The following is a 16,791-nucleotide window of genomic DNA, read 5'->3' as shown; positions in this document are numbered from 1 at the left end:
ATGGGGGGGAGTACTGTTCAAAAGTACCAGCTTAAAAAATACTTTTTGAAAAGCACTTTTGAGAAAAATACTTTTCAAAATAAGTTAGATTTTAAAAGCTTGGTCATGAGAAATCTCACAATGTATAACTAGAGCTAATATCTTTTGTTTTCAGGGAAGAAGAGATATTTAAATACTGATATTTTGAAACTTATGTTACAATGATTTTTTTTAGTGGTCCCAAAGTTACTTTCAACCTCTCATCATTCACATGTGCCATAACATATTCTAATGTGTAGTAATTGCAAACTCTTTCAACTAACCAATACAAGTTCCAAGATTCTTCCTCTTCCAAGATAGTGGGAATCTAGCTCCTTGGCATGAATATTCATTACCTAACTTCAACTTCCTTCAGTAATGAGAAGATCAGCTCAAGAATTTATGAATCAAGTTCACATTATCTATGGGCAAAATTATCATTATGGCATCAAGAAAAGAACACTATTTTCTTGAAATCCAGAATGTATGTATGATGTCATTTTAATCTCTCTAGTTGAATACTTTAATCTTTCAATTATAAATTCTCATTGTGATCAGTAGTGCCTATTGCAGTTCTTTTCAACACAGCCAACGTAGACAAGAATGGGTACAAAAATCTTTGAAAATTTCAGCAACAAAGGGAAAAGAATACTTTGCAAATGCAAAATCAGAGGAACAGATCACTCAGAAATTTGATAAAAAGAAAGGCACAGTTGCAGGTGCTGTTGCTCTAATCATTGGGACAAGTATTGGTTCTGGGATTCTTGCTCTTCCCCAAAAAACTTCCCCTGCGGTAACTATGTCTCTCTTTGTAATTTCAACCTTTTATCATTACACCATCAACATTCAATAATTACTCATATGATAATGGTGCATAATTTGGTGCCCAGAGCATTTAGTGGCAATGAGAAGTCCTTAAGATTACATTCTTAGGTAAACAATTGCAAGATTTCTCAATAGTGGTATTTACTCTTTTACTTAGCTCATAATGACTGTTTTTACCACTCACCATATGATTAGCAGAAGAATCTTCGTCGTCATTTGTGATTTTCTTCAATAATGGTGTTTGTCTAGACCAGCTGCCCCTACCTCGACTAGATACCTGCTATCTCCCACCAGCTGGTGAGTAACTCTAAGCACCAAGGTTTACACAAATGAAACCTCTATATTTAGATTTATATTCGTGGTTGGAAGAAGAGGAGGCTTGGCGTAACTGGTAAAGTTGCTGCCATGTGACAGAAGGTTACTGGTTCGAGCAGTGGAAACAGCCTCTTGTAGAAATACGGGGTAAGGCTGCGTATAATAGACCCTTGTGGTCCGACCCTTCCCTAGACCCTGCGCATAGCGGGAGCTTGGTGCACCGGGATGGTAAAGTTGCTGCCATATGATCAGGAGGTCACGAGCTCGAGCCGTGGAAACAGCCTCTTGTAGAAATGTAGAGTAAGGCTGCGTTGTGGTCTGGGCCTTCCCCAGACCTTGTGCATAGCGGAAGCTTAGTGCACCGGGCTGCCCTTTTTATTCGCGGTTGGAAGCTGAATCTCTATAATTGTTATTCTAGTAAAAAGAAATAAGCACAAACTTATAACCATTAAGTTGAACTGGTTTTTGAGTTACTAGCTAGCATAGTAGCTAAAATGAGCAGAGTTAAAAATGGTTGATCTGAAAGCAAAATAAAGATCACCCTTCTCATAGCACAAGATTACAGCATTGTTTATGTTGTCTATTGCAGGGAATAATCCCAAGTTCAATAGCTATGACAATGTGTTGGGCATTTCTATTAGTGGAAGCACTTGTACTAGTTGAAATCAATGTGGGGTTGCTCAAAAAGAACAGTGTGAAATTTGAAGGTAATGAGCTAGAGATCATCTCCATTAGAACAATGGCTCAAGAAACACTAGGAGAATGGGGTGGAGTCTTTGCTACACTAACCTATGTCTTCTTAGGGTACACTTCAATGATTGCTTACATTTCCAAGTCGGGCGAAATCCTCTGCCATTTGATCAATCTCCCAGAATCAATTTTGGGATTTTTCTTCACTTCCCTCTTCACAATTCTCATCTCTGTAGGTGGGACTAAAGCCACTGATCAAGTCAACCAATGTCTCACTGCACTTATGATAGGTACTATAAGAAATCAGCTAGCTTTTCTTGTTTGATCACTGATCACTGAAACACACAAAAGGGTTATCCAAAAAGTTCAGAAAATGTGATAATTGCAATAAAATGCAAACAGGACTGCTCGTAGTAATCGAGGTTCTAGCCAGTGTATATGGAGGGTGGTCGGAAGATGCAGGAAACAGTGACTGGGGAAAAGTTCCACCAACGATACCCGTCTTGATATTCTCTTTAGTCTACCATGATCTAGCTCCAGGTAAAAACAAAAATTTTGAGGTTTATCTTCCTTTCTTTTATTTTTTACCAAATTGTGATTGATGTGTTCTTGATTTGGTACCAGTTCTTTGTGCTTACTTAGAAGGTGATCTGAAACGAATAAGAGCTTCAGTGTTGATTGGTGGTCTGGTTCCACTCCTGGCATTGCTTATCTGGGATGCAATTGCCTTTGGCCTATCATCCCAGCTTGATCAAGTTGCTGACCCTGTTGAATTGCTTCTGAGGTCATTTTTTCACTCTTCATTCACCTGTTATAAATTGCACTACTAAATCTCAACTGATATGAGTGTTTTGACTTGCGGGTTAGATGTATTTGGATTTGACAAAATATGGCTGTCATTTAGTTGACTTCCTTTACACTTTAAACTCTTATCTTAAACAATACATTTTCAGGCTGAAATGGAGTGGATTGTCATATATGGTACAAGCATTCTCACTACTAGCTGTGGGAACATCTCTAATTGGTACTCTTCTAAGTTTCTCCGAGTTTCTCAAAGAGCAAATCAATAAACTTGACTTGCAACCAGATGTATCCACAAGATTAGATTTACAGGTAACATTTGGTTTTTAGTGTTTAACATATGATTCTCAAAGGAAGAGTATCTAAATACTTGAATCTTAATTCCTAGCAGAGATCAAATTCTCAGCTCCGACTAAGCAAATGGTGGAGAAGAAACAATTTAGGCTTCACAGCAACAGCAATTGCCATTGCTCCCCCTCTTCTTGTGTCGACAACGATTCCTGATGATGCATTTTCCGCTGCTACAGATATAGCAGTGAGTTAAATATTTCACGTTTCATTCAATAACTAATTAAAACTAAGCCTTTCTAAGACCAACGATTCATTATAATGCGACTTTTGCAGGGCGGTTACTGCATGACAATGCTATATGGCGTCCTACCACCCGCAATGGCATGGGCTATGCACAATAGAGAAGGCAAGGACAATGAAAAGATAATATCAAGAGCAACACCTGTTCTTCTATCCATAGGACTAATTTCTTGTGGTATAATTGTAGTGCAAATTCTTCAAGACCTCTCCATTTTGCATTCTTGAAATTGTACTATAATCAGACTGATAGTAGACATTGTAAATAACGTAACTACGGAACGGAAAAGCTCCTCAAGATCACAGAAAAGAAAAAGCATCTTGAGACTGCAAGTTTATCAACACCATTCCCATAAAAACCAAGCAATGATTCATTTAAATACATTCTCACTCCTCTTTACAGCTGAATCACTTAGTACAACATAAGCATGCAGCGACAAGTTCATTGCATTCAACTATATTTGCGAATCAAAGACTCCTCAGTTCTAGATAAATAAGAAGCAGCCATGCCTAGTCATCTGACCTTGGTTTCTCATCTAAGTTTACAACACACAGGTTGAAACGAGCTCGAGTGAGTTGTTTTATTCAACAGACAAGACAATAAATAATGATAATAAACATAAAATACAAATAGAGAACATCCATTGGACTGATCAAGCAAGAGAAACCATAAACCAGGGGGAAGCATAAATCTGCAAAATGAACATTAAGCTTGACCCACTACACCCACAGAAGATCTTAGTTCTTCACTGTGGTTACGTGCCTCAGGAGCATCTGGACAACATCAGGGGAGACTCTTTCTGCTTCAGTTTTCAGGTGCTCGATCTTTGCATCTGTTTCTTGCTCAAGACGTTTGACATTAGCGCCTGAGTCACCACTAGTCTGTAAACAGCAGAAATCAGGAACCAATCTTAGTCAATGCTAAGCAGAGAAGTCTAGAATCATTGCCCACCACCCCCACAACAACACCCCAATAAAAAAGGAAAAAAGGAGAAGAAAAGAGAAGTTGAAAAATAGATGCAATTCTTAATGAGCCTATTGTTACTATCAGCTATTGAGGGTTAAATTTGGAATGACTTTTGTCGTCACCACTTAGAAATATACTAGAGCAGAAAATTTACCATATTTAACGATCCAAGAGGACATGAAAACATACAGATGGGGTTGCTTAAAAATGCAGCATCGCAATACCTTTCTCGGCCTTTTGGCTATAATCAAGGGTGTGATATTTTTACCACAGAAATTGTTTTCCTAGAAAGTATTTTACTAGAAAACAAGTGATTTTCTTACTTATTTTCTAGACTTTGGTTAGTAAGAAGAAAATATTGTCCCAAGAGCATTTTAATATAATTTAAGCAAACATTATAATCCTGTACCCGGACCCGAAACCCGAACTCCGATCCTGACACCGGACCATGGTCTCCGACCCCGACCATGAACCCGACCTCAACCCGAATCTCAACCTCGAACCCCGACACTGAACCCCGACCCCAGACTCAACCTCAACCTCGAAACCCCGCCCCTGACCCCAGGTGACACCCAGGCCCCGACCTCCGTGTTTCGAGTTGCAATGTCCGGGTTGGGCGGGGTAGAGGTGACAGGAGTTGGTGGGACAAAGCGAGGGAAGGAGGGGCCGAGGTTGGGTTGGTGGTAGGGGGTTTTTCTGGGGATGGGGGGGTCGGGGCGTAGGGTTGGAGGGTAGGTAAGGGTGTCAGCGTAGGGTGAGGTCAAGGTGCAAAATGGTAGGTCGGGATCTGGGACCTGAGCTGGCGAGGGTGTGGATTGCAGGGTGGCAGTAGGGGTGGGGAAGGTTGAAACAAAATTTTGGGAAATGTTTTCCCTTCCCTTTGTAGGGAAGTCATTTACCCCAATTGGAGGAAAATGAATTCACTAGGAAAATATTTTCCATAACATTTAGCCCAACCAAACATGGAAAAATTGATTCATACCAAACACACCCCAAGTGTAAAAATGCAGCAAGTAAAATGGAAAGCATTTAAGAGGACAACGAAGTCATGATTTTCCACGAACATACTAGTTGATATCATTGCTATGCCAATGGGAGCTTCTTCCAAAACTATTTGTTTCTTAGTTACCTGTTCAAGCTTTCTCTGAAACTCAGCCTCCATGTAAGCACGAAATTCAGCTATCTCCTTCTCAGCTTCTTCCTTGGCCTGCTTCAATCTAGCCTGTTTAGCTGCAGATGAAACTCAAGTTAGCAGTTCTATAAACCTGATCCCAAGCATCCACAACGCTCAAATGGTAAGGTTTAAAAGACTAGCGACACAGCTTATACAATTTAGGCGAGAGGAATAGAAGACATCAAAACATGAGGTTTCATTTTTGTTTGATCACTAAAGAAAAAGATATGGAATATAAGCTTTTGGATGCAACGATTTTGACCACTGGAGCATGACATCCATTAACTAACCTATTGTTCAATAACTTAAAATCCCTCATATCATTATGCCTGTCCTTCTGGTAGGAATCCAGCATAAAGAAAAAAGCTTTTGCAAGTTCTCTCACCCCCAGAAATGTCCTAATGATGAAGAAATCCTCTTACGCTCGTAACAAATGCATATTGAATGGTTGTCTATGTTGCACGGACTCTTCAAAATGTTGTCGCACCAGTATCAGATCCTCCAAAAATACACTATTTTTGGAGGATCCGACACGCACCCAGCAATATTTCCGGAGAGTCCGAGCAACATTGATGGTTGTGGCTAACCAGCAATTAGAACAAAAATATCTAGTTTGAGAAAGAGGGCATTGCTTAGAAATGTTCCGGAAAGTATCCATTGGCATAAGGAAATATTTCAAATACATGCAAAATATTGGATCTAATACTCAGCCAGTGCACATCACAACATGGATGAGCACTAGAGGAGTTCATCCTTATCCTTGAAGATGACAATCAGAAAATAACCATACTACAACTCAACAATTACCCACCACTGTAAACACAACTAGCATATGCTAACTCTTACAATAAAGAACTATGAAAGCATTCCAAGGCAATAAGCACACAGACCACTACAGAACAAATAAAAGTGCCCAGGAAGTATCACAGTGACAAGGATTTGCAGCAACAGAGACGAGACTTGCAAATAGCTCATGCATGTTGGCCATTATTAAGTTCTCCTAATAGCAATGTGACAGAGTAGTTGACCGACAGAGATCCAGGTCAAAAGGTAAGAAAACTGGATTCGTAAAGAAGGTAAAAGCAATTACCAGTCCTGGCAGTATTGACAATGTGCTGGGCTTCCTGTTCGGCAGCTAAAAGGAGTTGAATTCCATTCTGGCCACTGCTAGATGCCATACTCGTCTATAACACTAAGACAACTGCAATAAAGAATGAAATGTAAATATTTTAGACAAACCCATGAATTACCATGCATGAAACTATAACAAGAAAGAAAAGTCATAAAGCCTCAATTGGACCATTATAATCGACTTTATCAAGACAAAATTTATAAGCAATGGTATTTAGTTAATTTTATGTTTTATAGTAATACATCTTAAGCTTAATAACATTGTGAGTCGAAAAGAAAAATCAAAAGCAGTTAATTTACAGCATTATCAGATTCCAAGAGTAGAATTGCATATGTGTTTACGCACGTTTATGTGTACAGGAGAAGACGTTAATCTGTTTTCACAGTCCAATATTAACTAGTTCAAAACCTAACAAATCTAGAAAACACATGGCTTGCAATTAACTTGGAGCTAATGAAGTAAGAAGATTATGGGCTAAATAGTAAATAAGCAGGGAAAGCTATTGACGCTCTCTTCTCAAAACACAATCTTTTCGACTCAAGGAACTATTTTCTAATGTCAGAAGCGAGACAATTCCCCGCTGTTTCTTCCCTGTCTTTTCATCCTTTCTCTTCATCTACTTTTGGTCAAAGCCACACTAGCCAATCTCAGTAAGCCAGATCCAAAACAAACACCCAAATCCTGCATCCGTGTTGTGTCGTGCCAACATTGGGCATGCACAACACGGGGCTTGTATACTTTCTACTATATCCTCATCGGGCTTGTAACCTGTCACCTGACTGATAACAGGATTCCAAGAGCACCTATGTTGTTCTTGTTTTTATCTTTTTTTCTAGTCAAATCAAAACTTGGAACCATATAGCTGGACACTCATAATGCTGAAAAGTTCTTTTTCAACTAAACCCTATACCTAGTATTAAAGAAACAAAAGCTGGATCCCTGCCATCAAAGACACCAAATTGTAAAGTGTAAAATCTAGGTAAAGCAAGTAGAAATTTTACTAATACTAATTAATTCAATTGTCAGATCAGGATTAGAAAAATTTAGGCATCTTACAAAAATAGACTACCAAACAAAGAAGAACAAAACATAAAATCTGGATCAGAAACGTATAAGCATGAAGCACGCCCTCACGCGCCACCCGTCGGGAGTAAAATTACAGATTCGTCATTATGCAATTCTCAGTCAAACAGGTAGAGTAGATTAACAATCAAGTTGACCAAAACAAAAAAAATGGGAGTAGAATTCAGATGAACAGCGGTCAAAACAAGTCAAACAACAATGGGATCCAGATCTAATACATTGAAGCAGAAATCAGCAGAAAATTGAAGTGTTAGAATATGAGATCGCAATCGCTAATGCTGATTAGGGCCCATTAATGCAAAATCCACGAATAAAGTGAACAGAAAGAGAAAATATACAGCGAAAAGAGGGAGAATTGGGTGTAAGAAGAAAAGGAGATTTACCTCTGTGGAATCGGAGTTGAGAATCGGTTGCTGCGAAAGCTGAGGCCTTTCTGGAATTGGATTTTGTATGCAAGAGTTTCCGACTCTAATTGACCTTTTATTTGGACCACAATTTTTCCTTTTCTGTTTTTTTTTTTTTATAAGATAGATTTATATATTATTTATTTCTTTTTTCCTTTTTTTTAGGTTGGGGGGGGNACGCTATACTATGCACTAAGTATAAGTGTAGTAGGTAATGTTATATCGAATATATATACTTACGCTATACTATGCACTAAGTATAAGTGTAGTAGGTAATGTTATATCGAATATCCTTTTAAATCATATGGTGACATATCATTTTTGTAAGAGAGTATGATTAAGAGTAGGTTATTGCAATTAAGAATTTAATAAATATAAAAATATATCATTCTTTCTCAAAATAAACTCAAAAGAAAAGTAAAACACTTAAATTATAACAAGCTCAATGCTAATGAAGAGGAAATTGAAACACATATGCTAAAAGAAAAACACAACTAATTCTACAGTTAACCGGAATATCTGAAGTAATAATCATGTAATTGAACTTCAAATATCGTTTTAAGTTTCTTTTGGGTTAAGTGTATAAATAATATTATTTTCATTAAGATGTAAATATGCTTTCTTTCTAATACATGATTAGTGACTAGATTTTTTGTTGGAAAAGTAATTCAAAGTTGTAGAGGAAACCTTAGTTATTTATGATTTGGTTTATTTAATTCATGTCTAAATAGGATTTGTAGTTAGAATAAATATAGGAATAAGATTTCCTGTCTCTAGTTGACATAGGTTTCATACTATTATAAATAAGGATATTGATAGCTTATTTTATGGGTGGAGGAAATAAAGAAGTGTAGAGATCATTCACAGATTTATAAATAAAATATTTTCCTTCATATTGGTATCAGAGCTTCTACGATCTTGGGAGAGAATCAAATAGCTTCCGTTACCGGGGGTCGCGCTAGCTAAAGTGTGCCGCCCGTTTGGCCAAAAATATGTTGGCAAAATCATAGATAGTTGTCAACAAAATTAGATTATTTGATGAAAAGTTTCAAGACAGATTCAAGAAAAAAATAAGTTTAAAGAGGTGCAAACAAATATGGCACAAGATGAAGAAATTCTGTTCTCTAAAAGTTGGAGAGAAGTAAAAAAAAACAAAAAAAAGAAGGAAAAATTGGGTGTTGGTGATAAAGTACATCAACGGTTGGTGACAAAGTGCATCAACATGAGTTGGAGACAGGGGCTTCAACAAAATCGGGTGTTGGTGACAAAGTGCATCAACGGTAGTTGAAGACAAGTGCTTCAACAAAATCGGGTGTTGGTGACAAAGTGCATCAACGTGAGTTGGAGACAGGTGCTTCAACAAAATTGGGTGTTGGTAACAAAGTGCGTCAACGTGAGTTGGAGATAGGTGCTTCAACAAAATTGGGTGTTGGTGACAAAGTGCATCAACGGGAGTTGGAGACAAGTGCTTCAACAAAATTTGATGTTGGTGAGAAAATGCATCAATGTGAGTTGAAGACAGGTGCTTCAACAAAATTGGGTTGGTGACAAAGTGCATCAATGTGAGTTGGAGACAGGTGCTTCATCAAATTGAGGGATGGAGACATGTGCTTCATCAAAAGAGAGTTGGAGAGAAGTGCTCCAACATAACTGTACAACGAACAAGTCAGACCTATACAACTTTGAATTACGGGAAAATGTTGGAAAAGTAATTCAAAGTTGTAGAGGAAACCTTAGTTATTTAGGATTTAGTTTATTTAATTCATGTCTAAATAGGATTTGTAGTTAGAATAAATATAGGAATAAACTTTCTTGTTTCTAGTTGACATAGGTTTCATACTATTATAAACAAGGATATTAATAGCTTATTTTATGTGTGAAGGAAATAAAGAAGTGTAGAGACCATTCACAGATTTATAAATAAAATATTTTCCTTCATTTTTCTTAATCTAAATTTTGAATTTCCTATTCCGAACGAGTGAAATATCCATTCATAACGTTAATAATTAGTGTATCACTTTCCCAGCTAGGGTTATTCATGGGCAACGATACGCATGATTTATCGCTTTTGCAAAATACAAAAAAAGGCGATAAGATACGTGGAGCTTGAAGAGCTTTTGCAAAATACAAAAAAAGGCGATAAGATACGTGGAGCTTGAAGAACGAAGCTCAAGCTTCTTTGGAAAATTAAAAAGGCCAAACATATCTAAATTTAGTACTGATTTAATCAAATTAAAATAACTAATTTCATCATCATCCAATGGGACAATAATACCAACATTAATCTAACTCCTCAAAACTAAAATTCAAAAGAAATGCTGCTATTCATTTGGATCGCTTTGTATGATATTGTTTGAGGCATACACTTCATAACCCCTTGTTACACATCGCTTTATCACTTTGATGGCTATTAATAACGCTGTTAATAACAACACCACGAAACGATATCTTAAATGAAATGACAGTTCTAATAATACGTAAAGAGATTCCGGGGAAAAATTATGCAAGAGGAAATTTTCCTCTATTTCTCTTTGCTCCCGAGCCAGAGGTTTCTGCTTTTATCTCCCAGCCACAAAAGCACACCAAAAATATAATTGTGATAACCTGATAGGTCATCTTATATTTTAGAATCTAATTCTACTCCTTTGAAGCCTTAAATACCTCATATTAGCCCTCCTCGATTTGCATGCACGGTCCGAGTGTTTTTCCGTAAAGCTTTTATGTTAAAAACTGAGAAAATATGAAATTTTTGTCTTAAAAATCTATTTGAGTTGACTTCAGTCAACGTTTTGAGCAAACAAATCCGGATTCGTGTTTTGACGGTCCCGGTGGGTCCGTATCATTATTTGGAACTTGGGTGTATGCCCGGAACCGAATTTGGAAGTCCCTAGCCCGAGTTATCACACTTCGTTGAAATTTAAAAGTTTAAAAGCTTAATGAATTTGAAAGTTTGACCAATGTTTGACTTTATTGATATCGGGTCCTTATTTTAGTTTCGGAACCCGGTATAGGTCCAAAACTACGTACATTTATGACTTGTCTGTCAAATTTGATGAGAAACGGAGTTGGTTTGACGTGATTCGGACGTCCGATTGTGAAAATAGAAGTTCATGAGGTTTCTTGAAAATTACCTTTGATTTGATGCTAAATTCGTATTTTTAGGTGTTATTTTGGCGATTTGATCGCGCGAGCAAGTTTGTATGATGTTTTTAGACTTGTGTGCATATTTGGTTTAGAGCCCCAAGGGCTCGGGTGAGTTTCGGATAGGCTACGGAGTGGTTTAGACTTAGAATTCAGCTAGTGTTCTGTAATTTTTGGTATTGGTCTCTGATCTCGCAATTGTGAGATCAATGTTTGCATTTGCGAACATTCCCCAATCCTGATAGGCTAGCATTTGCAAGCAAATTCTTCGCATTTGCGAAGAGTACCTGGGTCAGCATGAGTTCGCTTTTGCGATCAAGAGGTTGTAATTGCGGGGAGGCCAGAGTTCGCATTTGCGAACACTTCATCGCAAATGCGATAAAAGCAGAGGTGCGCAGACTTCGCATTTGCGAGGTGTTCTTCGCATTTGTAGGGATTCGCAATTGCGAACCCCTGGTCGCAAATGTGACATCTGCAACTGAACAAATTAGGAGTTAGACGAGATTTTTGTTCATTGTTCAAATTTTCAAAACAAGTTAACACTAGAGGCGATTTTCCCAAGCACGCTTCTTCCCCAAATCATTGGTAAGTGATTCTAACCCATTTTCTTTCAATCTTTCATTACATTTCATAACGACCTAAAATCTAGTGTTATCATGGTGGAAATTGGGGGTTTGGGTAGAATTAGAGATTTTTGTAAGATTGGGATTTAGACCTCAAATTGAGGTCGGATTCCAAAACAAATTACATAACCGGGCTCGGGGGTGGATAGGTAATCGAATTTTGGTCCGAATTTCGGGTTTGGACCAAGCGCCCCGGGAGTTGACTTTTGTTGACTTTTTCAATAATGACCTAAGTTGAATTCTTTTCAATCGTGAGTAGTTCCTAAGGCTTAATTTGAATCGTTTGTTGGTAATTTGCTAGATTCTATTGGTTCGAAGGCTTGTTTGAGAGGCAAAGCCGTGGTTGAGCTTTGAATTGATCCTTGGAGCGAGGTATGTATCGTGGTTAACCTTGACTTGAGGGATTAAGACTTAGTTGCCTATTTGCTACATGTTTAGATGTTGGGTACAACGTATATGTGAGGTGACGAGTACTTATGCGTTGTTGTTGGGTTAAAGCATGCGGGTGAGACTTGTTCCTTGTAATTATTGCTTACTTTGATCATGTTATCCATGCTTAGACTAGTCACTTGTTAAATTGGTCGTTCTTACCGTGTTTATGGTTTTTGTGATAATTGAGTATTGACTCTAAAGTTGAGATTGGTATTGTGGAACCTTTGTTGAAGTAAGGCTTGTTCTTGTTGATCCTATCTCCTGTTATCACTTGTTCATTGTTTTATGGTAAGGGAGAGTGTTAATGCACGAAGGGTGATGTCGTGCCATATTGTGAGATTGTGAGTTAATGCACGAACGGTGATGCCGTGCCATATTTTGAGTGTTAATGCACGAAAGGTGATGCCGTGCCATATTATGAGAGTTAATGCACAAAGGGTGATGCCATGCCGTATCTATTGATTTATACTGAGAGTGAGAGTAAAAGCACGAAGGGTGATGCCGTGCAGTATCATTGTTTCATTGTGAGGTTTAGAGTAAAAGCACAAGGGGTGATGCCGTGCAATTTTCTTCATTGTGCTTAATTATTTTTACTGGTTCAAGGCACATTGATTGTTCTGGTTATCATTTCCGCTGAATTTCTCGTATCATGTATCCCCTTTAGCATGTCCCCCTTCCAATAGTACATGTTTAGCTTTTATTACTTGTTATCTTGTACGTATATTGTTATCTGCACAGGTTTACTACTGGTTGTCTTGTCATAGCTTCGTCACTGCCTCGTCGAGTTTAGGCTCAACACTTACGGAGTACATGGAGTCGGTTGTACTCATACTACACTCTGCACTTCTTGTGCAGACTGTGGTACCGGCACTAGTTGTTCGTGAGGCGTAGCAGCTTGGATTCGCTCATTGGAGACTTGAGGTATATCTACTGACGTTCGCAGACCTTGAAGTCCCCTTCTATTTCTCCTATTTTACTGCTTCTTTTCGTTCAAAACAGTTGTATTTCTTTCAGACTCTGTTGGTAGAAAATTCTATAAGCTCGTGAGTTGTGACTCCAGATCCGGATTGTAGTAGATATTATGGGCATTTATGTTATTCCGCACTCAATTTTATTTTATTTTGGCTTAAATGACTTTATTTATTGAGCATAAAATTTTCATAAGCAGCCGTAGAACAGTTTAATTAGGGCTTTATCTTTGTCATGATCCAAAGCCCACCATAGATCGTGATGGCGCCCAATGTCGCCGTTAGGCAAGCCAATAGTGAACTACCAACTTAATTATTTATTTTATTATTTTTGAAATCATAAATCTTATTAGATAGAAAAATAATGCATTAAAAATCGTAGATACATACAATTTAAATGAAATATATTGTAAAAATGTGTCAATGGTAAGCAAAACCATAAATAAATTCTAGAACATTCCAAAACCTGGTGTCACAAGTGCATGAGCATCTACTAAGAAGTACAATAGCAATACGAAATCCGTTTGGAATACAAGATAGATAAGATAAAATAAATAATTATGATGGAGACTTTGTGTGCCGCGAATCGTAGCATGGCTGCAACTTACCATAAAGTCCCTCAGCAACTGCACCTACACGCCCAAATGACCACCAAATGAACCTGTCAGATCCTGCACATTTAGTGCAGAAGTGCATCATGAGTACGTAAATCAATACGTACCCAGTAAGTATCTAGCCTAACCCCGAAGAGGTAGTGATGATGGGTCGACATTGACACTTAGTAGTAGTCCAGCAAAATCAAATATAATAAAGTAGACAGGTATGAAACATGGTAAATAAACAATGAGAACAGATATAGATAAATAGTACGGTCTATAGCTGAATAGTGAACACAAATTCCTTAATTATCGGATACCTCCTCAAATGGAATACGTAATGGTCAATACCAAACCAACGGTCACATCTCAAGCCAGGAAACTCATGAGTACGCGGACTCCTTATCAAGTATTTCACACGATTTTGCCTAGGCGAGCGGTCCGATCCCATAAGAGTGTTTCATAGAACTACCGAGGCAAACGGCCCGATCGCATAAGAGTGTTTCATAGAACTGCCGAGGCAAATGACCCGATCACATAAGAGTGTTTCATAGAACTGCCGAGGCGAACGACCTGATCCCATAAGAATATGTTACTCTGTTGAGGCGAACGACCCGATCCTATAAGAGCGTGTTACGTGATACCGCCGAGGCGAATGACCCGATCCCATAAGAGTGTATTACATGATACCGCCAAGGCGAACGACCCGATCCCATAAGAGTATTTCTGAGGCGTTCAGCCTAATCCCATTAGAATATGAAACTTTGACGGGTCACTGACCCCACTCATGAATATACGTATGAGTTAAAATTCCAAAAAACTCTATTAGACGAATACGCACAACACAGAAGAAATCCGTAAAAGAAAGTACAATTTCTACGGCTAATCAAGTAGCTCGTTAAGTATCTAAAATAGCAAGTCCAATACTCTATGCGAGTCTAGTCTCAAGCTAAATGGAAATTAAAGCATTTGAATAGGCAAGAATAACTCAAATAGTATAATTAAAATATGGCGTGAGTTTAAGTCTACACGAACATAATCGGGAATTCTAGCATATGCATGTACGCTCATCACCTCATACATGCGCAACTCCCACAACATGTAGCACATAATAAATATAATACATACAGGGTAAATTCTCCCTAAAAGGTTAGACAGGAGATTTACCTCGCTCCGAAATCCGATAACCAACTCCAACGCCTCTCTAACTCCTCAAACCGATGCCAAACGATCCAAATCTAATCAAACAACATGCAAACTCTAATACTCGTAATTTAATCATTTCTAAAAGTTCCAAACTCCTCTCGAAAAGTCAACAAGGTCAATCCCGGCCTCGCGTGCCCAGATTTCACAAATTATCAAAAATAAATATTACCCAACGTTCAGCGGTTGGATCGGTTTCGGTTATTGTCGATTTTTTCTTAAATATAAGACATACACTACCAAACACATATTCCGGAGATCACATTTTCAGCGTAACACTATCAAATCTATTGCCCTTTGAGAAATTTATTATTTAACAAGATATATTGATGATAATTGAATCAAATAGTGGTGAATAATTTAAGGACTCAATTAAAAATTTTTTCAATGGATTCTTACACTTAACAAAAGAAAACTACCAATCAAACTAGAATGTAAATGTAAAGCAATATACTAAAAGTGCAAACTATTAACATTTACCATTAAATTAAAAATTACATATATTTAGGTGTAATAATAAATTTTAGCTCTTGAATTTGATCGGTTTTTAAAATCCCAAACCAAAAGCATATAGTATATCCATAAAATCATCCAATTTCGTCCATAAATTGACTATCAAATCAAGGATTTACCATTTCTCAAGGACGCCTCAAATCACCTCAAACAGAGCTCGAAAACTCAAGATATGCTCAAAGTACTAAAATGCTCGGCTTCACTGCCCAGGTAATTTTTGTTCTTTGCTTTCGCGCGACACCGCCGCATTCGCGAAGAGCAATTTCGCATTGACAAGTCAACCCAGATGTCCTTCTTCGCATTCGCAGGACCTCTTTCGCGTTCGCGTAAAACAAAATTCGCACCAAAAACCAGCAATCTTTCTCGACACGAAAATGGACATAACTCTCTCATTCGACCTCAGAATTCAATGATTCTTGTTGCTATGGTTCAGTAATTACGACACGGATCTAATGATTCAGTATAATTATAGATAAAAGTCCCTTTGCTTAATATGGTACCCTTTATGCCCAAAGAAACGACGTTGAAACATTAAATAAGAGCGTTACACAACCCAAACGCATCTGAAACACAACCGAGGCCCCCAGGACCCCGCCCAATCACACAAAACGGTTCCAAAACATAACATGAACCTACTGTAGGCCTCAAATCACACCAAAAAACATCAAAATCATGAATCACGCCTCAATTCAAGTCGAATGAACTAATGAACGTTTAAACTTATAAAACTCATGCCGAACCATACCAAATCAACCTGGAATGATCTCAAATCTTGCATGCAAGTCCCAAATGACGCAATGGACCTATACCAACTCCCGGAACCATAATCCGGATCCGATATCAACAAAGTCAACTGTCAGTCAAACCTATCAACCTTCTAAATCTTCAATCTTCCAACTTTTGCTAAAAAGCATCAAACCAACTTACGGACTTCTAAATCCTAATCCGAACATACACGAAAATCATCATCTGAACCTAACGGAACCGTCAAAACTCCGATCCGAGGTTGTTTACCTAAAAGTCAAACCATGGTCAACTCTTCAAACTTAAAGCTTCCGAATTGAGAATTATTCTTCCAAACTAACTCTGCTCTTCCCGAAAATCTAATCCGACTACACGTGCAATTCATAATATATGAAGTGAATCTACTCAAGGTCTCAAACCGCCGTACAACACGCTAAATTTCAAAACGACTGGTCGCGTCGTTACGATATTTAGCTACTCTCAACAGCTGAAACTCATTTGCAATGAATGAACAAGTAATATGTAGTAATTACTAAGGACTTTTTCTTTCCAGATATATTCTCCTACGAGTTTC

The 16,791-nt window shown here is 37.9% G+C and overlaps 2 protein-coding genes across 8 annotated transcripts; one reads left to right on the top strand and one right to left on the bottom strand.

Annotated features, from left to right (window-relative positions):
* LOC109227215 (tyrosine-specific transport protein 2-like) lies at positions 292-3,645 on the top strand. Of its 7 annotated transcripts, none has more exons than XM_019392285.1 (9): positions 292-502; positions 580-811; positions 1,748-1,865; positions 2,085-2,138; positions 2,251-2,388; positions 2,473-2,632; positions 2,802-2,961; positions 3,041-3,184; positions 3,274-3,645. In XM_019392285.1, exons 1-9 carry the CDS (start codon positions 360-362, stop codon positions 3,463-3,465), a joined length of 1,341 nt encoding a protein of 446 aa, XP_019247830.1. In that variant the 5' UTR covers positions 292-359; the 3' UTR covers positions 3,466-3,645. The 7 variants fall into 7 exon arrangements, with proteins under 7 accessions (XP_019247830.1, XP_019247829.1, XP_019247827.1 ...); XM_019392284.1 differs by having other exon boundaries at positions 1,962-2,138; XM_019392286.1 differs by lacking the exon at positions 292-502 and adding exons at positions 909-951; positions 1,042-1,140 and having other exon boundaries at positions 793-811; positions 1,748-2,138.
* On the bottom strand, positions 3,572-8,084 carry LOC109227216 (V-type proton ATPase subunit G 1). Its single transcript, XM_019392288.1, has 4 exons — positions 7,977-8,084; positions 6,469-6,579; positions 5,334-5,434; positions 3,572-4,119 (listed from the first exon to the last, which is right to left on the bottom strand). The coding sequence occupies exons 2-4, from the start codon at positions 6,554-6,556 to the stop codon at positions 3,976-3,978; spliced, it is 333 nt and encodes a 110-aa protein (XP_019247833.1). The 5' UTR covers positions 6,557-6,579; positions 7,977-8,084; the 3' UTR covers positions 3,572-3,975.

The sequence above is a fragment of the Nicotiana attenuata genome, chromosome 6 (genome assembly GCF_001879085.1).
Source record: "Nicotiana attenuata strain UT chromosome 6, NIATTr2, whole genome shotgun sequence".
NCBI lineage: Eukaryota > Viridiplantae > Streptophyta > Magnoliopsida > Solanales > Solanaceae > Nicotiana > Nicotiana attenuata.
Note: the sequence above shows the minus strand (reverse complement) of the source record. Positions and strands in the feature narration are given on the sequence as shown.